Source organism: Rosa chinensis, chromosome 6 (genome assembly GCF_002994745.2).
Source record: "Rosa chinensis cultivar Old Blush chromosome 6, RchiOBHm-V2, whole genome shotgun sequence".
In the NCBI taxonomy this organism is placed as follows: Eukaryota; Viridiplantae; Streptophyta; class Magnoliopsida; order Rosales; family Rosaceae; genus Rosa; species Rosa chinensis.
Window position 1 is genome coordinate 1,346,916 of NC_037093.1, and position 21,324 is coordinate 1,368,239.

General features: G+C 36.8%; 2 protein-coding genes and 1 pseudogene across 5 annotated transcripts in view; 1 reads left to right on the forward strand and 2 right to left on the reverse strand.

The window, feature by feature from the left end:
* LOC112174872 (TMV resistance protein N) overlaps window positions 1–9,685 on the reverse strand; it is a 66,887-nt gene extending 57,202 nt beyond the window's left edge. The window contains exons 1-6 of one of the 4 annotated variants that reach the window (XM_024312703.2): window positions 7,752–9,685; window positions 6,534–7,177; window positions 5,202–6,291; window positions 4,814–5,092; window positions 4,554–4,728; window positions 3,525–3,914 (exon numbers count right to left, since the gene is read on the reverse strand). In XM_024312703.2, coding sequence (XP_024168471.2) covers window positions 3,525–3,914; window positions 4,554–4,728; window positions 4,814–5,092; window positions 5,202–6,291; window positions 6,534–7,027 — 2,428 coding nt within the window. In that variant the 5' untranslated portion in view covers window positions 7,028–7,177; window positions 7,752–9,685. Of the gene's footprint in view, window positions 1–3,524; window positions 4,729–4,813; window positions 5,093–5,201; window positions 6,309–6,533; window positions 7,178–7,751 lie in introns of those variants that run through there. The other 3 variants (XM_040509203.1, XM_040509202.1, XM_040509204.1) reach the window with 3 other exon arrangements.
* The window catches only part of LOC112174873, a 64,331-nt pseudogene extending 47,649 nt beyond the window's left edge, over window positions 1–16,682 (reverse strand).
* A 2,359-nt stretch (window positions 16,683–19,041) lies between these two features.
* Window positions 19,042–20,306, forward strand: LOC112174875 (expansin-A25). Its single transcript, XM_024312704.2, has 2 exons — window positions 19,042–19,279; window positions 19,548–20,306. Exons 1-2 carry the CDS (start codon window positions 19,114–19,116, stop codon window positions 20,159–20,161), a joined length of 780 nt encoding a protein of 259 aa, XP_024168472.1. The 5' UTR covers window positions 19,042–19,113; the 3' UTR covers window positions 20,162–20,306.
* The last annotated feature ends 1,018 nt before the right edge of the window (window positions 20,307–21,324 follow it).

Below are 21,324 nucleotides of genomic sequence, written 5' to 3' on the forward strand. Positions count from 1 at the left end.
TTGAGATGTATGAGTGATATGGGCTTGTTCTATCCCTACAAAGAGACGATGGATTCGGACCCATCACACACCAGGTACGCCGCCAACACTGGCCTGTGTCCACTATCCCCATCCCAAAACGACATGTGTTTTGGAAGGTTTTGCTGATATTGGGTATCTCTCCGACCCACACAAAGGTCACTCCCAAACTGGTTATGTGTTCACCATGGGAAAAGACCATAATATCTTGGAGGTCTACAGAATAGACCGTCGCTATATCTTCGAACAATGTAGAGATCATTGCTCTTCATGAAATGGTTCGTGAATGGATATGGATTGGATTCATAATCACGCATGTTCGAACAATTGTGGTTTGAAGTCTACCATAGATGAGCCTACGAGCGTTTAGGATAATGCTACTTGTTTTGAACAAATGAGGCAAGGCTACATCAAAAGCGATAACACCAAGCATAATCAGCAACAACAGAAGTTCCTCAAGATCAAAGTGAACCAGGTTCGATCTGAGGACAATGCGGCAGACTTGTCTACTAAGTCATTGCCCAAATCCACGTTCGAGAAACATGTGGCAAGAATTGGCTTGCGGAAATTATCTGAACTCCCATGATCGTAGTCATCAGGGGGAGGCGCTGACATCAGGGGGAGATGTCTACATGTTCGTCTCGAATTGTGAAGGGTGTGTTGTGCTCTTTTTCCCCTTCGACCGAGGTTATTTTTGTCCCACTGGGTTTTTGTTACTCGGCAAGGTTTTTAACGAGACAACGAGTGAAGCACCATGTTTGGGCAACACAAGGGGGATTATTCAAGGAAAACCTAATTTGTGTTTAGCCCAAACTCTATGTTACTTGACCTAGTGGTAATAGGATTTAATTAGAAGGATCTAGAATCCTATTCAATGTAGAATTACTTTCCTTGTATGATTGAGATTCTATGCATTGTAATCCTCTATATAAAGAGGCCCCTATTATCAATGAGAATACACAGCGATTATCTCTCAATTCTCGTTTCCCTAAAACATAATTTTTATTGTTCTTCAAAAATTAGTCCATAATTGTAATTAATTTTTAGAAAGTAAATTTAAGGAAAAAAAAAAGTGATTATACAATAAAATATTCTGAAAAAATGAAGCATAATAACCCTAATAGCCAAGCTTGCATGTTAACTGACAATAAAATAATAAAATAATGAAAATTACAGTAACTCAAAAAAGTGATTATACAACAAAGTATCTATTAATCTTTATTATAATACTGATTTTATATATAAGAATTTGGTATGTCTATTTGTGTATAATCACTTTTTTTGGTTCCTTAATTTTATTTTATAAAAATTAATTGCAATAATTTTTGAAGAACTATAAAAATTATTCAAGAAAACATGATGCTGGAATAATTGCCGTTGTTATTTCTTGGGAAACAATAATTGGAGGTAAAATATGATGGAAAGTTTCACATGAATAGTGTTGGGGTTATGACAGTCATTTTAGTGGTCAATTTGAGTCAAATATCTGATTTGCCCCTATACTTAACGGAAGGATAACCGAATATAGACGGAAGCACCTTATTGATGTGGTTTTGGAAGTTCAGGTACCTATTTGATCACTTTGAAAGTCCAGGTACCATTGTGTCCAGTCCGAAAAAATTCAGACCCCACCTATGATAAAAACCCTAATACAATTGATCAATACACCATGATGTTATGGACACCATTAATATTATAGAAGTTGATTGTTATTCAATAATCAACAACCAATTGGCCATAATTTACAAACTTACATAAGAATATAGGCAAGAAAATCCGGCAAAACTTATCCAAGCTAAAGCAAACTAATTAGAATCATTGAGAAGCATACATTTACACTTGCTTATGAGTTATGACAACTTCTATATTTTTGAATTTGAATGGGATTAACAGTACTAGGAATTCTGGTTCATGAAACTGTAATAATTGGGCTGTCGGAATAATTATTAACTTTATTGGAACACATAAGAGACGACATTTTAAATGTTCTACTAAAAATTTAACATGTACAGCACAAAAATAGGCCAAATTCAAGGTTGGGTAGATAATTTGACTCCCAAGATAGGAAGACATCGATAAATGTACAATGTACTCAAAAATTTAATTGGCCTTCATTTTCTAGTAAAGCAAGATGAGTGACTTTTTCATTTATCAAAATTACCAATTCCATGTCAATTTGCTTTTCAGGATATATAGCAGTAAAATAAAAGAGACGTTCAAAATTTTAAACTAACTAAATTTTACTATTTCATCAAGCCACCAGTAGGCTTAAACCATGAATTTATAGTCAGGTTTTCCCTACGTTTAAAAGAAAAAAAAATGCATTAATCATGTTTCTGGTCATGAATATAAGGGATTCTAATGGGTCCTACACCGTCAAGGTGGAGTTTGTTTAATTCTTTTTGGATGGGCCTGACTTGCACTACTAGATGCTTCATCATCGTCATTGTGTTGAAGGCATTGCTTGGTATTCATGCCAATATTGCTCTGCTTAAATAATGTTTCCGACAGCTCCTCTGCATCTTCCTCATATACTATACGGACCCCACACTTCTTCACTTGCACAAATTCCTTCTTGATTCCACATGCTTTAAATGAGAATACAAGCTGACGGTAGATATCACAAAAGATATTCCGCAACCCATATCTAGTGAACGTACCACGCGCCCCATAGAAGAAGCAAATGTGATCCAACACAGGTTGACCCCGCTCCCGATCTCCCCCAAACAACATATTACCGTGACGCGAGGATATTCCATTGGCACTCAGTTCGCAAGTAATGAACCACTCAAACCCAGCCGGGAGCGGTTTGAGGAGTCTAAAAACGACACACCAGGCGAATCCCATAAACTTGTTACTAAACCAACTTGGATGCAGCTCTACGGTTATCGAAGACCCCACACTTCGATGATTGTACCACTCTGGAATTTCATTTCCAGGAACAACAAACTCAAATTTTTCATGGCCAGAAAATGCTTGACTCTTAAAGTAGCGTGTTAGCAATGAAAGTGCTATACTCTCACAGCTTTGACTCTCCACCAGTTTGAAACAGTTAAGAAAATATCCTCGTAGCAACGAATTGCTTTGTCCTTTTTCATTGGCCAACGTATCTAATGAAATGCAGTTGATAGCGTCTACCCATACATGAGATAGAAGCTCTGGTAATCTCCGAAGCTTGTGGCAACATTCCAAGCGAAGACAGTGAAGTCTAGAGAGTTGGCCGATGCTCTCGGGTAGTCTACTGAATTGATTTCTGCTGAGATCTAAATCTATTAATGAAGACAAGCATCCAAAATCACAGGGCATTGCTTCTTCAGAAAGATTGCAGTCACTTAGATCCAAATTAGTTAATGAATGCAAACCCGACAAACAAGGCAACGACAATCCTGCCGGAATGCGACTTCTTTTTCGCAATAACTGAAAGGGGTTGAGTATCATATTCCATGATTTAGGTGACCGTGATTTACATTCAGCAAGAGAGAATTTTTTGAGGTTTTTCAAAAGACCAATAGAGGAGGGCAGTTCTCTTATGCCACTTCCACTCACATCAAGCTTCTCCAAACAGGCAACAAAACCCAACTCATCCGGCAATTTGTCAAGCTTTGAGCAACCAGAAAGATTGAGATCTTTGAGAGATTTTAAGCCACCTACACTGCTTGGAAGACACTCAAGATGTTTGCAATCTCTCAACGACATAGAAACAAGTCCTTCTAGCATGCCAATAGAGGAGGGCAGTTCTCCTATGCCACTTCCACTCACATCAAGCTTCTCCAAACAGGCAACATGACCCAACTCATCCGGCAATTTGTCAAGCTTTGAGCAACCAGAAAGATTGAGATCTTTGAGAGATTTTAAGCCACCTACACTGCTTGGAAGTCGCACAAGATTCTTGCAATCTGTCAACGACATAGAAACAAGTCCTTCAAGCATGCCAATAGAGGAGGGCAGTTCTCTTATGCCACTACTACTCACATCAAGATTCTCCAAACAAGCAACATGACTCAACTCATCCGGCAATTTGTCAAGCTTTGAGCAACCAGAAAGCTTGAGATATTTGAGAGATTTTAAGCCACCTACACTGCTTGGAAGACACTCAAGATGTTTGCAATCTCTCAAGGACATAGAAACAAGTCCCTCAAGCAATCCAATAGAGCAAGGTAGTTCTTTTATAGAAGTTCCACTCACATCAACCTCTACCAAGCACTTTCTATCGCCCAACTCCTCTGGCAATTTTTCAACCTTTGAGCAACCAGAAATAATAAAGACCTTGAGAGATTTTAAGCCACCAAGACTAATTGGAAGACACACGAGATCCTTGCAATCTTCTATTTTCAGCAGAGGAAGTCTTTCAAGCATTCCAATTGAGGAAGGCAGTTCTCTTATGCCGGTGCCATTCACGTGAAGCTTCTCCAGACTCTCTAAATGACCCATGTCATTCGGTAGTTTTTTAAGCTTTGAGCAACCAGAAAGATTCAGAACTTTGAGATTTTTTAAGCCACGTACACTGCTTGCAAAATGCATGAGACTCTTGCAATCTTTCAAGTTCAGCACAGTAAGTCTTTCAAGCACTTCGATTGTCGGGTCAACCTCATACAATTTTATACAACCTTCAAGATACAGAAACTTGAGATATGGTATACCTTTAAAGTTTGGGGTGCTGACAAGATTCAGAGAGTAACTCAGATTGATGGTTTTCAAATTGCATAAAGGCTGCATAAGAAGTAAAAACAAAAATTAGCTTCCTAGATATATTCAACAATTATTATAACAGAATGATAAAGTGATTATAGTATACCTCCGTTCCTATCCGAACATGTTTAATACAACTATGACACAAGCTAAGTTCGAGCAGCTCCTGAGGGTTGAAATGTGATGGCAAAGAATTTGACGGATACCTCGTCCAATCAAGAATCCGTAAACTATTGGGAAGATATTCAAGTCCCCTGGGCAGGTTCCCATTCTCAATCTTCAGGTATCTCAATTTGCTCATCATTGAAAATGATTTCGGAGTCACGTCCATGTCTACTCCTGACTCTGTTGAATCCACAAATATGCCTTCTACTGCTTCAGTTCCCTATCAACCAAATTTTATCATACCATAAAAAGCAGATTTAGTAGACTGCCTTGTCATATAATTTACAAGCAAATAACAGTTAAAATTATTCATGTACTAAATTTCTTACAGTATTTTTGGTCAAGACATGTTTGACGTCTTCAAAAAGCCACAACCTGCTGCACCTCCCCAGCTCGTTATGAGACTCTTGGCGGACAATTTCCCATCCCATTTCTTGGAGCAAATCGTGCATTATTAGTCTTCCATGCGAAACAGTCAAGAGAGATCTTTCGGTAAGAACTTTTATTCCAAAAGGTGCAGAAAAATAGCAACTGGTTAGTACTTCAGTTACTCGAACTTTGTCCTGCCAATTAAAGAAACATGCAATGTCTAGGAATATTTTCTTCTCTTCAGAATCTAGACCGTCGTAACTTATTTTAAGTATGTCAAAGATTTCCAAGTTACAAACTCTTCCCAGTTTTCTCAATGCACTGTTCCATTCACTTGGATCTCTTCCACACAAAAGAGAACCAAGTACTTTAAGAGCTAAAGGAAGACCTTTGGCATAATTTATAACAGATTTAGACAAATCAAGAAAATCTTCTTCAGGATAACCTCTTTTGAATGCTTTCCAGCTAAAAAGCTGAAGAGAATCATGATCATTTAATTCTTCGACCTTCAATCTACTCTCTACTTCACGTTCAATCAACAAATGCTCATCTCTAGTTGTGATAAGAACTCTACTCCCTGAACCAAACCACTCTGGGTTTCCTGCCAAAAATTCCAAATGACTTGAATGGCTCACATCATCAAGAATGAGAAGAACTTTTTTGTGACGTAATAACCTCTTTAATATGGTGGCTCCTACATGAAGGTCTGATATGTCAGCCACTTTTGCCCCAATCCCAGAGAGAAGTTGCTTTTGCAGATTAAGTAAACCACTTTTTTCAACGGAGTTTCTGACATCAGTAATAAGGAAACTGAATTGAAATTCACAAGAGATTCTCTCATACACCGCTCTTACCATAGTAGTCTTACCAATCCCGCCCATTCCCCATATACCAATGAAGCGGACGTCATCCACCCCTACACTTAAAAGCAAATTAACTGGATGCAATCTTGAGTAAATTCCAACTAGATTTTCTGCATAACCGTATGATGTAGGTTGCAATCTTTTACATATAACTTCAACAATATCTGTAATGAGCTTTGATTCATACCTACAACACAGAATAGACTAAACTTATCAGGTTATTGATATGGAGATTAATTTAGTTTATGAAAATGTCTCTGCATTGGCTTAATCTCTTTTATATTCTTGTAATGACATTTAAAAAGCCTCATAAGTTCAATTGGTTATCTGCCTATATTATTTGTGAATAACATAATGAAGAACAGAAAAATTAATTATTTGTAAATTAAAGAAATGGAAAGAGACAAAAAGAAAAGAGTATATGTATACCAATCCTTTGAATTCCACCCAGAGAAACTTGCCACTTCAATTAAAGCATCTCTCCAATTTTGCACTTTCTCTTCTTCACCCCTAAATCTTTCTTCATGATTAGCGAAGGCTTGTCTAAAACTCCCTGTTTGCTTTCGTACATCAGAGGGATCAACATCATAGAAAATTGGCAGCACAGCTTCTCTTGCTTTCATACATTCAAGAATTCTCACAAGTTCATTCAAGCACCATGTCGACGATGCATAATTTTGAGAGAGAACAATGAGAGCAAATCTCGAGTCTTCAATTGCAGCAAAAAGTGCTGGAGAAATAGCTTCCCCTTTTTGAAGTTCAGGGTCATCCCTGAAAGTTATGATTCCTTGATGTTCCAATGCAGTGTATAAGTGGTCTGTAAAAGCCTTGCGAGTGTCATCACCTCTAAAGCTCAGAAAGACATCATATTTCCACTGAGGAGTTGAAGGGGGGGAAGATGCAGAGGTACTTTGTGTGCTCATTTCCGATGAAACCTACTTTCCTACTTGTCGAAGAGTACGTGTCCAAGGACTATGTATATGAATAACCCGATAAGCTTTTAACACAATTTCAAGGCTCGGAAGTAACTATCATGGAAAACAAGCAGTCGGTTTTCAGGTTTCTCTTCCCTACTGCATAAAACGTAGCAAAGATGGATAATTTCCTAGTCAATACACTATAATAAATATTAGTTCTAAAAAGAGTTGTATAATTAACGAGGGAAGCAGCAAATATTAGCTGTTTTGGTTTCAGTGGTTGTTTATTCCTCTGCTTTATCTTTTTCAGGTATCTAAATACATAGAGACACAAAACTCTAGCAGAAGCTGCAAATGCATATAATATACCCTAACACATCACTACATAACCAAAAGTTATGATTATAATTAATGAGTGCCCGAGTTATGCATGAATGTTTCAGAATTTCATCAGAAATTGTGAATATTAATCCATGATCAATTACGAAATACTAAGCAGAGCTGTATAAATAGAAACCAGAGAAAAAAGGCAACAAAAGAGATAAAAGTTGATGTCGAAACAGATAAGAGACACAGCAACACAGACCAGTTGGAGCTTAACCTGGGTTTACAGATAACAGAAACATAGCAAAGCATACAGATAACAGATAACAGAAACATAGCAACACATACAAAGTTACAAACATAGCAAATTAAAATTGTAAAAACCAACAGAAAAACGGAGCTTAACCTGGCTGGGTTTACTGGGATCAGATCGACTTCAAAATAAAAGATTAAGAATGAGTAGGAGCAAAGTGGTGAGAGACTTGACTCTTGAGAGAGAAACAGGTCTAGATCGTGAGGACTTTAGTAGGAGGAGACTCCGGTCTTCAGACTCTACCAGTCAGTCAATGCGATCCAAGTCAGACGGCGCCGACGCATCTGTTTTGTTGTTGCAAGGAGGCTCGAACACATGTCAACCGCTCACATTAGGTTTCTAATGTATAGGTCATTGAGTGTTTTAAGTTGTAACGAGTGAAGTAGAAATCGCTTCTCTTAATTGTTCACCATACCAACTATTTAATGGTAAGCCTAAGCGGATATCTTGTTTATTTTGGGTACTGATATACAATTTTTGCAAGTCACCTGTTAGTGGGCTCATAACGCCACTCTTAAAATGACATGGGGCAAATCCTCCCACTTGTTACGGATTTTGGTTCTTTCTTACTAAGATTGACTTCGAGTGGATTCATCCACGAGAGAATTTCTTGAGTAATTCGGGCTGCTTCTCATCTGGTCCATTTATTGCTTAGGAATCCATTCCAATACCCTTTTTTTCTTTTTCTCAAGAACTCAGAATGCGGGAATGAAAAATTTATTGTGTAAGATTTTACATCACTTGTCTTGGGGCACCCTTCCCGCACACCAACTAGGGCTCTTTCGATAGCTCGAACTGCAGATTGGAGATGCAACTCTGTTGCTTTCTTTATGAACACTGCGGGATACACAGACCAGGTATTTCTTTGGCTTCTGCTATGGAACCCTTGTAGTGAGGAAGAGTAGAAAAGGAATAAGGATAACAAAATGAAGAACACAACATTTACAATCAGAGTACCCAAATTTGGTGTGCTTGTACGAACACCAATTCAACCCAGTACATATAGCATAAACAAAACGATAAACACATAAACCATCTTTATTATCTTAACCGAGTACTAGACAAACCAGCTCTTATGAATTTTGATAAATACAGCATCACATGATCGTTTCAGAAGTAGCCACATTTACAAGCATGCCTGCACTTCCAACATTGTGGCGTCATATAGGGCTTCTTCGTTTACATTGATGACAACGAATGAACGACGGCAAGCAACAGCAATGGTGCGGCTATGAGACCAAAATTGATCTCAAATTTGGGGGCTTCGACCTCAAAAGACGAGATCAAAGTTGACAAGAGAAGAAGTACAACAGTCACTGCCAAGAAGACCAGAACTGGGTATGAAGAAGGGGCTTCTGTTCTATAACAATGATGACCCATCAAAATTCAACGACCGTTCTTTCTCAATAGGTAGAAGAAAAATAGGTAGAACTTGAAACCAACATATATAAAGAGACTTCTACATCCAAGTCTAATCTAGACCGCACAAGTATTTATGTTTGGTTCATTTGGAGTTCTAGAATTTGGTGGTTGCTCTCAAATCTCAATCAATCGTTATCATACCAGCCTAATGATACCCTAAGGAATATTATCACTAAATGATCCAAATGACATAGAGCCGGCTGAAGAGGGTATTGGGTGGACAAGGCATTTTACATAAAAATCCATAGTCGGGTACAGGTCATTTTCAGTAACTCACAATTGTAGGGGTAGGATCTTACACATTAGGTGGGAGAGACTCTTGTTGGCATACCATTATTGCAATCTAGCTGAGTCAATTCCATCCTATCAATGGTTCAGACTCACAATGTGATTACAGCTACAGCGTACCACAATAGGACACTGAAAATGAAATATCTCATCATACAATGATACCAAAGGTAGAAAAATTGCACTTCATAAGAAATGTTGATTCCTTCTTACACTCAAAAGGTCACTTTTTAGGTAGTTTACCTACAGCATGACTTCGGATTATCCAATTTAGTGATAACAAGCAGCTTTGTTACTTTCACGTCCAAATCGTTAGCCTAATGTATAAGAAAGATATCACTACAAAAATATTATAACATAGGTAAGATGTTACCCTATTTCTAACATGGTAAAAGAGTCACATAGGCAGATTCAAATGATGATGCGGGTATATCCTACCACAGAAATAAGCTTCGCTTAGACTTTTCCCTGGTACTGGAAATTGAGTTCGTAATCGTGCTTCAAGGTTGCCAAAGTGTTTGTACAAGGACCCTCTACACAAACAAGAAGAATATGAGAAATCAATTCCTTTCAATCATATCTTTTATCAAGTCAAAATTGTTTACCTCCAAATGTGGCATGAAGACGTAGAAGATCATCAGGTGAGCAAACATCTATCAGCGCATATACACCTGGTCTCAGAGCTTCATCTATTTCCCTGCAAGTCCATAGGATAGTTCAGACTACATATAAGGGCCACTCCAAAAAAAAAATTATTGATTTTTGGAGATTGTAATTGGTGCATTTGCGCATACTTATTTCAAGTGATATCGTCCTCCGACTGATGCAGAATAAGATCAAATGATTAAAATACTTTATTTTGGGTTAATCTTAGGAACATTAAAAATTAGTTATCTCCCATTGATAATATCCTTGTTGTCCCTGGTCTATCTCTTCTCATTGTTTCTCCTCTCTTAAACCTAATCTTCCCTTCTGTTCTGAACCTATCTCTAAATTCTCAAATCTGCCATTCGGAACGGATGGCATCATTTCATACTCAAGTTGCTAGAGATTGGGAAAAAGAATATATGATATGAACATAGGTCTACACCAACCTCGGCCCTTCTCCACCAATCAAAGGCCAGCATTAATCTTAATTTAGAATAAGGCACCATCATCAGTTTTAACTAATTAATCTGTTATGCCTTTTATGTTCACTGGGAAACAACAAATATATTTCAAGGTAGCAAAAATTACCTTTTGATGCCTGTTTTGCGGGGGCCATATCCTGAATAAACCCGTATGTAATAAGCTAAAAAGTGGTAACAGTGTGGACCAAAGACCTCTTTTTGATGTCTTAGCTGCAAAACAGATATGATAAAATCAGGTGATGAAGTTATTTTCTCCTTTTGGTATTCAGTCACATTAAAGTCAAAACTTAATGGAACAAAACTATAATCTAAATTAGAATGATACCATCAGTGAGCACCTACCTCTTCATAAATCCTTCTGAGAGAACATGCACATTTGACTCCTTCTTCTACTTCCCATGAAAAGAAGCCTTCCCTGGCTACCACAACAGCATCCAATGTCTCCAAACAATAAAGAAGAACACGAACAGAAGCTTGAAGTAGAGCAACATACCCCTCGCATTCACTAGAAATTACAAAAGAATCACTGTAATTCTTAGCACAGTCTACTAGATGAGTAATGCACAAGTAATATAGACCATTTCAAACATCTTTGACAATCAATTTGAAAAAGATGAATATCAAAAGTTTAAGGTTCTTATGCATACTATACCTCTTCCCACCTGATCTTTATGTTTTCAGTTTTGGCCTAAGCTTACTAGTCTATTGCACGCTTCGCAAGTCTTTACTGTGAAATTTTTAATACCAAATGAATATATATACCTTTTGTGATGCTTCACAACATTATGCAATAATCGGCAGCAAGCAGAATATAGGCCGATTGAGTATTGCCTATCTATACCAGAGACATGTACACTTGCTACTGGGTCGGATGGTTGGTTATTTGGACTTGTTGAAGAATCCTTTGGAACAGGATGTTTAGAATGTTTTAACAGATGGAAATCTTGAAAAAAGTGCTGAAGGTATACGTAACGAGTGTGCTACATGCCAGAGATCCATTTTGTATATTGCATGCTTGCCAGAAATTCTTTCCAGTACGTCAACACACATAAGAATGACAGTTCCTGGATCTGGATCACTATCATCTTTACTCAGAGTGAATCTCTCATAGAAGATTAGTGGACTCTGCAGATGCAGAATAACATTGAGCATGCAGGCAATTAACCTCTGAATGTATTTTTTAACCACAATCAAATTGCGTCCTGAAACACAAATGAAAGGTCAGAGCATGTCCAAAGAACTTCAATGATATACACTTGAATCCATACAATAGCTGAAGGGAATTATTATACATGTACACTTTTCTTCCAATGTGGTAATATGTCCTTGAATTTAATTCACACTTCTGTATGGCCAGAACACAAGTCATAGGATAAGTAGCTAAAAGAGGTCCTTATGTGAGGCAATTGCTATAGACATACAGTTCCATTCATCAATGCAGTAGCTTTATTTATGCATAGCTAAATAGGGAATTAATGTAGTAGACCCATTTCATACGCTCTATAAATGTGTGAGATAATATTACCTGAAACAAATTCCAGAACTAAATCCAAGCAATCAATGCCAGATGCAACAATTGAAGAAACCCTTCCTCCATCTTCACTTCCAGCACATATGTCATACCTCACTGTGCACCCTTCCCGCACACCAACTAGGGCTCTTTCGATAGCTTGAACTGCAGATTGGAGATGCAACTCTGTTGATTTCTTTATGAACACTGCGAATGATGACCTCAACCTAGTTTTGAATTCATCCAATTAATGTTCCCAGCCAGAAAAAGATGATGCTTCGGAAAATCTCCTTTCTCCTATGGGTGTGTTGGTGCTTGTTTCATGAGATGCAAGAGTTGCTCTGTTTCCTTGTAAAGTTATGCATTTCCCTAGAGCCCGTAACTGTAGCTAAACCATCTTGTCAAACAAATCTCTGGATAAGGTAGGATTAGTCAATGGAAAATGATTCCCTAATTCTTCCAGATACTTCAGAACACCATCTAAACACACAAAATAATAGAAGTATGGCACCTGAATTGCGTCCGCTGATTCCAATAACAAGACTTGCATAATGCCAGCAAACTTATGCACCAAGCTTGACAACATGTGAGCGCTCTTAATATGCAAATTTAGCCTCAAAATAGCAGAAGAGGCGATCAACAACTGCCTGAGTAAAAATGTTGCGTTGGGGAAATCACCTTTTAGCATGTTTCTCAACAAAGGCTTATTTAAAGATTGCAGTTCAAATGAATCAACAGCAGTGAGAACACTAACAACACTATTTGCATCTTTCAAGCCGGTCTTCTTCAATGAACACTACCAATTACAGAGTCATCACAGATGTCAGATGATGCTGAGCACGTCACTGCAACTGCAGATTCATCCTGCAGTCCACCACATGTCATATCAGTGTCAGCATCATTGCCTTCCGGCAAAATCTTCTCTGCACCCAACAAATCTAAATTAATTGTAGCCTGACTTCTGAAAATTATAGGCATGACATATAGTTATGGACTGCTGATTATCGTCAAGAATAAACATTTGGAGAAGAAGACTAGAAATTTCTTCAAAAACCTTTATACAGAGGTTGAGTTGGGAGATTGGTTCAAGTTTCCACCTTGACAACTTAGCTTTCTCATCACTATTTCTCCCATCTGTGTTGATCACAACGCATGCTAGGCCCCATAAAAACCAACTAAAACACGAAATTATGGAAGCAAACTTGTTCAAATTTAAAGCATCAATAGAAACTTCCTCTTCTGCATTACAAATGCCATTCTTCACATTTACAAGTAAGATCTGCATCTGTTCCTTCAAAATCTTAGCAACAACGTTTACACTTTTCCAGGCTTCAATATAATTGGACAAATTCAATAAACTTCTCTGTTCTTGGGCACATCCAAAATTCAGCTCAGCAACCTCAAGGAAACGAACAGCATGATTGGATTGATATTTATTTAATGTCAGAAACACATAAAATGTGTGATCCATTAACTCCAAGATCATATCATGAACTTGATGATAAATATCTTTGAAGAATGATTCTTGAAGCCCAGAAACCATATGCACTGACTTGTAAAGCCATGAAACTGGAAATAAATCCTCAAAGAGTACAGTGTCTGAGGTTCGACTGGCTACTGTCTCCTCACAAGCAGTAATTATACATCTTAAGGCCTTCTGACAGGACACAAACAATCTGAAGATGAGTATGAAGCATTCTGATAATCTAATAAGCCGCCAACAACAATCCTGAAAAACACAGAACTGGTTATATTTACAAATGCCTTGATTGAATGGATACAAATATTAACTTCAATTCAAGTTGAAAGGAAAACGCACAATATTACTTTTCATGAGATATGAATTCTTGAGACTGCTGGGGAAAAAGGTTCACATATACATAATCGGGTACTATTATCTTCACCCATGAAGTATTATAAAAAATATCAGAATTAGAAAGTGCAACAAGAATAAGCAGTTGTGCATGCACCTTTCCATACAAAATGAAACAAACAAGAGTCTAACCAAATTCCTCTCTTTTGCATACATTTTATTGAACTATGTTCAAAAAATGAAACAACAAAAACAGAAACAGAAAGAAAACATAACTGAACTGGGCAGCCATTTTAATCTTAGAACCCAACTCAACTGATTGAATATTTCATTTTATTGACTATTCCGAATTGGGAATGATAATTAACCCTTATTGCTTTACACAATGCAAAGATAGTATTATTCACCTGCAATGGTGCAATAGGAGAACCAATGGGATTACAATCACAATCACAATCACAAGTACAAGAAAACTTTGAAAGAACAAAACAAATTATCAGAAGAAACTAAACTGAAGACTTCCATATATAAAACATAATTAAAAATATACAGTTAAAAGCTGGAAAATGCTTGATCAAAGAGCATTTTACTAACCTGGCGAAGTTGACTATAGAGCATAATTAATTCGCATCCAATATCTGTTATCTTGGGGAATAATGAGCATCTATCCGGAGAATCCACCAAAGAAAGCCCAATGGCCCAGTAGGAGAGGATCATCAACCACAAGCTTACAAGATCATTCTCTAGAACATCATAATTAATTTCCAAAAGATAGCCAATTGCAGAAAGTACCTCATTTGCTATTAGAGTAAAACTATCTGAGTGTGTAACTGACAACTGAATTAAATCTGAGGACAATGAGATGATAATATTATAAACCTTCTTCAAGAATTTAAGAGAAGCTCCCTCAGAGGCATCCTCTGTTCTCACATAAATCTTTTCATGCATAAAGACCAAAAGTACATTATTTATAGCTTTAAGTGTGCAATGAATATCCAACAATTCAGGACCCACTTTCAGTTTAGTTTCAAGAAAGCCATTGATCTCAAGCAAAAGAGGCTCCATAATCAGTACAAAAAAATCGTGAAGTGACTTTCGTGTTCCTGGATTGAAACTAGTTGAGCAATAATTCTTTTCAACAATACGACTCTCAGAAGACATCATAGACGTTTGACCCAATGAACCATCTTCAAACTGCCTTGAACCTTCACTCTTCCTCATCATTTTGGTACTTGCAGTCAGCGCTGAATCCCTCTTTAGCTTTTTAACTTGATCAGTAAGCAAGTGAAACAGTACTACTATGCTTTCTACTGCAAATTCATTCTTTGCAGCTAAAATTCCTTCCACTTTATCAAACAGATGTCTATGATAACTCTGGTTGATTGTTTTGGAATCTTTTGACTTCCCATCATTGGATGTGGCATCTTTTTCAGTACTGCACAAGCTCAAAAACCCATCAATGTGGAGTGGGTGATATAGCCCATGAGATAATACATCTTCAACAAGCTTCAGTAACTTTCTTGTCCAACCAGGATTACTTCCACCAATCTGGAGATGCAAGAGACCCAAGAGATGCAACAGAGGCTCAAGGAGCTTATTACTAAAATCACGAAATCCATCGTTCCGAGCATGAGCCCTAAAAACCTGGCAAATGACTCAAGCACCAAGCACAAGAATTGGAAAACAAATACACCCTCATTGCCACTAACAAGAGCTTCACTGTAAAATTTGTGTCCAAGGTCAAGAACTGAACTTACAGTTGTAATCCACATGTCTAAATTTTCATTTGAGAAGCCTTCTTGGGATGAAAATACCAAAGAAATACAATCAAGCACAGTAGCATACAATTGTAACCCTTCACCAATAGATGTTTTGTTCAATAAGGACAGTGCACTCCTTGCAATCCAACATATAGAGCGTAAAAGGTTCCGTGAGAAACTTAACGAAACATTTAATTTCAGAGACTCCTCCAAACAGAATTTGAAAATCTCCCAGCATCTTAAATCCAAATACGCATATATAACTTCAGCTTGATGCTTCTCTCCACCACTCTCAACTTTCTTTCCTTCAGAAATCAACAATGATTGGACCCAATCATTGACAAATATTATTATACGTGACATGTTCACTGCTTGATTATCCTCATCACTGCTGCCTCCTTCTTCCTTCACCCTCGACATCACAAAACCATGAGCTAGTTCTACCTTCCTGCATTTACATCCCTCATTCATCACAACTCAATATTAACCCTCCTTTTGATCACTTACAAGTCAATGCAGACAACATGAAGCTTAAAATTCTTCGTTTTCACACACACACGCACACCGATACATAACAACTCAAGTACAAAATAAACCCAAGAGATTGAGTCTAATTCAACTCACACTTTGCTTAAAGTGGGCTACAAGTTCTATTGTTCATCAAGATTCTAACTTTCTTAGTCAAGAACCAAACTTTCTTCATACCCAAGTTGAATTAAACTCAAAACTAAAGCCCCAAGTTTGTATCCAAACAGACTTAAACCAATGAAAGCAACAACACAAACTACAAAATGGGGATGAAGAAGAGCATACTAACTTGTGAAGATCAAGCTCTCTGTTCTGGATTGACAGAATTAACTCCAGGTTCCTCCATGGACCACCTTGATTGGGTTCTTCAGCTTTTCCAACTTCAAAGTTTTGGCCTTGTGGTTCATTCTCGTTCTCTGATGAACTGGTGCGGTTAGTTTTGGGTGGCCTTTCAGATTCTTCGGGTCCGCTCTGCTTTCTCTTCTTCTTGTTCTTCTTGGGTTGTCTCTGTTTAAGGTTAGCTCCAGAATGGGCCATGGTTGGATACTGGCATTGTCATTGGCAATGTTTAAGGGTTTAGGGACTTCAGGGGTTTTAGTTGCCGCTTGGCATTGGCAATTGTAGGGTGGGCAGAACGATGTCGTATTGGTAAAGCTCCCCCCAAAAGAGTTTAGAAATCTCAAAAAAATTAAAAATGAGGGATGACAATTTCTGACCTCACCATCAATCGGACCAGCCGACCGTAAGAATACATCAAGTAATGTGCGTATAAAATATACAAACTCCAAACACACCTAATTATGTGGGGAGTTATTCCACAAAATTATCGACTCAAAATTGATTTGCTCTAAAATATGTCAATTTGAACACAATTTGCTTAATAACGGGTTTCTATTGACCATAAGAATACATTAAGTAATGTGCGCATAAAATATACAGACTCCAAACACACTCTATGGGTGTGGATAATTACGTGGGGAGTTATTCTACAAAATGTTGAAAAAATTGCTGCACATATTTTGTTTTTGATTTTTTTTGTTAATTTTCTTTTATTTGTGTATTGACCATTTTGTCTTTCTCAAATATTTCAATTCAAATGTTTTTTAATATTTGAGGGATATTTTGGTAAAATTTTTCTGCTTTGGCTAACAAACTCTCTTTTCTTAATAATAGTATAGATATTACGAATTTTTTTTATAATATCAAAATTATCGACTCAAAATTGATTTGCTCTAAAATATGTCAATTTGAACACAATTTGCTTAACAACGGGTTTCTATTGACATCTCAAACTTTTATTTGTTTTTGTTGAAAGTAATTTTTCTATTCAATGATTCGTCGTATCATCCAGTGACATGAATTGTTGAGCAGAGAGATTACATAAGCTGTTTGTTGTTACTCATATATATATATATATATATATATATATATATATATATATATATATATATATATATATTGGTGGATAGAAGAGGAAAAAGGCTCCTTATCGCACCATTTTATTAATCAAAGAAAAAGAATGAAGGAGGGGGACCAAAACTAAGAAAAATTCTACAATGTGTTAACGTATGACATGCATACAATTGCCTTAAAAGTGGTAAAATGAGTCCTCAGAATAGTAATATTAGTCCTCAAAGTAGTAATATGAGTCATTAAAGTGGTAAATTTTCTTAGTTACCACATGAGTTCTCAAAATAGTAATATTAGTACTCCAAGTGGTAACATGAGTCCTTAAAGTGGTAAATTTTCTTAGTTTACCGTATGAGTCCTGAAAATAGTAATATTAGTCCTTAAAGTAATAACATGAGTCCTTAGAGGGGTAAAAATAGTTGATGTATGAGAAATGTTAACATACCATAGCTTTATCCCAAAACTAAAACCTCCTAGAAAAAAAAAAATAAACAACAGACTAACTAACACGAAATTAAGGTAAACCTCTAATGTCACTATTACAATATGATACTATAAAAGATGGAGGATCATCCCACCACACCAAATTAGAACAAGGCGTACCATGATTTTTCAAACCATCAGATATTTTATTTCCTTCCCGAAAAATATGAGAAGCTCTAAAGCTCATCTAGGAGATTTGGTATAAGCTGTTTGTCGTTAATACTAATACTTAAAAAATTGTTTTTGTGTTGTTTGATAGGATCAGATAAACTTATATATTAACCTGAATCACCTAAATGGTTGTTAATCAAAAAAAATAAAAAAACTGAATCACCCTGTCTTTTATATATAATATAGACTGAGACCAAGAATACCATGACCACAAATTATCACCCTTAATCTTAATTAGGCCATTTTGTTACGTACATTCACATCATCTGCAGACATGACGTGTATGTGGATTCTATTATTTATACACTTCACTGCACTACAATGTACTATGTCGATCGTATTTCAGCGAGATGATGAGTTTTTACATTTTAGGTATCTTCAATCAATAATATTGGAAGTCATGCCTCAGACAAAAGTACTATTTATAGTCCAGATCGATAGAAAACAGTCCCATAGACCAACACGATATGCCAAACTATAGTATATGCATGCTTCTATATATGATTCTACATTTAAGGATTATATTACGTACTAAAACCTCACATCTCCTTGGTTTTTCATGGACTATTGCGTTTCTGTTTGCACAAAACCCTCTGCTATAATAGGAAATTCTTTACAACTTCGGCAAGAATCGATAAGCTACACATAATCTTCATCCCAAATCTGAAGCTACGTGCTGATAATCTGCACCGGCCACTTTTCAAATCTCAAAATATGAAGAGAGTCGTCTGGTACATGTCACTCTCAAAAATCTCAACAATTTCGAATTCATTCGAAAATTCCTTTATATACTAGATCTATCAAATATGTTTGCTTGAGACTACGTCTAATTCCTTTTATACTCCCACTTGTGCTATAAATTAGCTTCAAAGTCGTGAGGTTCTTGTGTAGACTTGCAGTAGCATTGCTTCAATAAATTGCTTTCGTTCCCACTAACATAATGCTAGCCATGAGTAAGTTCCAGAACTTGTTCGGAGCGGTGACAGTGTTCATCATCATTCTTTCGGTCCAAACCATGAGCAATCCAATCGGCGAGAGTCCTGACCATGACTGGCACGATGGACATGCAACCTTCTACGGCGACATGAATGGAAGCGAAACCATGCGTAATTTTTTAATTTTTGTATATTTATACTCCGGTTATACGTAGATATTATTACCTGGTAACGGTATGTTGAAACTCACATTACATATTGTGATGTATATATACACTCCCTCACATAACCAGCAGTCCAGCACATTACATATTAAGAGAGATATGTACTTATTTACATGTTGATAGTACTGTCTTAATTATTTAGTTTGTCATCCCTTTTATTTTTCAGTATATAAAATGATCGAGTAAGTCAAGTTTGTGATTTTAATTTTTGATAGAGGGGGCTTGCGGATATGGTGATCTCTTCCAACAAGGTTATGGTCTAGATACAGCAGCTCTAAGCACAACATTGTTCAACAATGGACTAACTTGCGGTGCTTGTTTCGAGATCATGTGCGTCCATGATCCACAATGGTGCATCCCTAATGCAGGCACGATCAAAATTACTGCAACAAATTTTTGTCCACCAAACTGGGCTCAAGGAGGCTGGTGCAACCCGCCATACGATCACTTCGACTTGTCCATGCCTATGTTCACAAAAATCGCGCAATACAAAGCTGGAATAGTTCCGGTCAAGTTTCGCCGAGTCCCGTGTGCTAAAACAGGAGGGGTTAAGTTTGAGCTTAAAGGAAACCCCTTCTGGATTACTGCTTTGGTTTACAATGTGGGTGGTGCCGGTGATGTTAACGCTGTCAGAATCAAAGGATCTAATTCCGGTTGGCTTCAAATGTCGCGCAATTGGGGCCAAGTTTGGCAGACCAGCGCAGACTTAGTAGGGCAAAGCTTATCATTCCAAGTCACTACCAGTGAAGACAAAACTATTGACTTTGATAATGTTGCACCAGGGAATTGGCAATTTGGTCAAACATATGAGGGGAATGGTAACTTTTAGACATATAAATATAGTTTCTTGTGCAGAAAATTGGAAACTTCATCGTTCTTGTTAGGAGTGATTTCTAATTCTCCATGTACGTATGTAACTCGGGTCATGCATTCTGAAATCTGAAGTTTATATATAATGGAATAAAAAGTATTTTAACCCTACTTTTGGTCACTGTTTACAGTAACTAATCATATCATGAATTCATGATCATGGGCAATTGAACTATCAAACCCGAGTCTTGAATGGGATTTTAGAGGCCTGATTTGCAATTGATCCTCCATCGATCTTTAAACGTAAAAAGTAACAATTAAGAAGAGAAAAAAATGAATCTTGATGTTGGATATGAACACAAAAAGAAAGAAGAAGAAAAGGTAGTTGCAATGAAGGCTGAGTGCTACATACATATATATATATATATATATATATATATATATATAATAATTTAGTCAATGAAAATCTATATCTGGGAATTAGATACAACCCAATTTTCAAACTCTGCCTCTCCATGACTTAATAAGCAATTATATATAGGCAATTACAAAAAGATCGATCTGCCAAGTCCTAAAAATATAATTAAACAAGAGTTGATGTGTAGTAATTTTTCTATTAATTCTTGCTAATAGTTTTTTTACTTTTTTTCAAGTGCTTTAACTACCACTGTAGTGTTCTACGGAGTAGTTAAAGAGGGTAAACTCATACGGTATTTCATCTTTGATTTAGATATATACTTGTAGATCTTCTTTAAATATGAAGTTGTCAGCCTTTGCAATACTTGTACTGAAGTTTTCTCCTATTGTTACCACTATATTGTCGACAGTCCTCGTTCTTCACTATCAAGTTTATATCATGTTTTGGATTGCAAAAATTATAATAGAAGAAGCAATGACATTTTCCCACTTCTTCCCTACAGTTACTTGTACATATGTCTTAGGAAATGTATTTAGGCCGCGTGTATTTTGTTAGGTAGCACTTTTGTTTCCTGCATTTAAAATTTAGGGTAATGGATAGACCTTATTGGTTATCCGATGTACTTATATCTGATGTGCCTATCCCAATTGCTTAATAATATGCAATTTCTTCTTCTCCCAAAACAAAAAGAAACTTTAGTGATTCATGGAATTTGAACCGTTAAAACTTATTTTTGTTGGGGTTACAGGCCTTCTATTTGTTTG

What these genes read in the sequence shown, in the direction of transcription:
- LOC112174875 (XM_024312704.2), top strand. Translation starts at nt 19,114, where the DNA reads ATGCTAGCCATGAGTAAGTTCCAGAACTTGTTCGGAGCGGTGACAGTG. An exon ending in GAATGGAAGCGAAACCATGC is followed by an intron (nt 19,280 to 19,547) that starts GTAATTTTTTAA and finishes AATTTTTGATAG; the next exon opens with AGGGGGCTTGCGGATATGGT.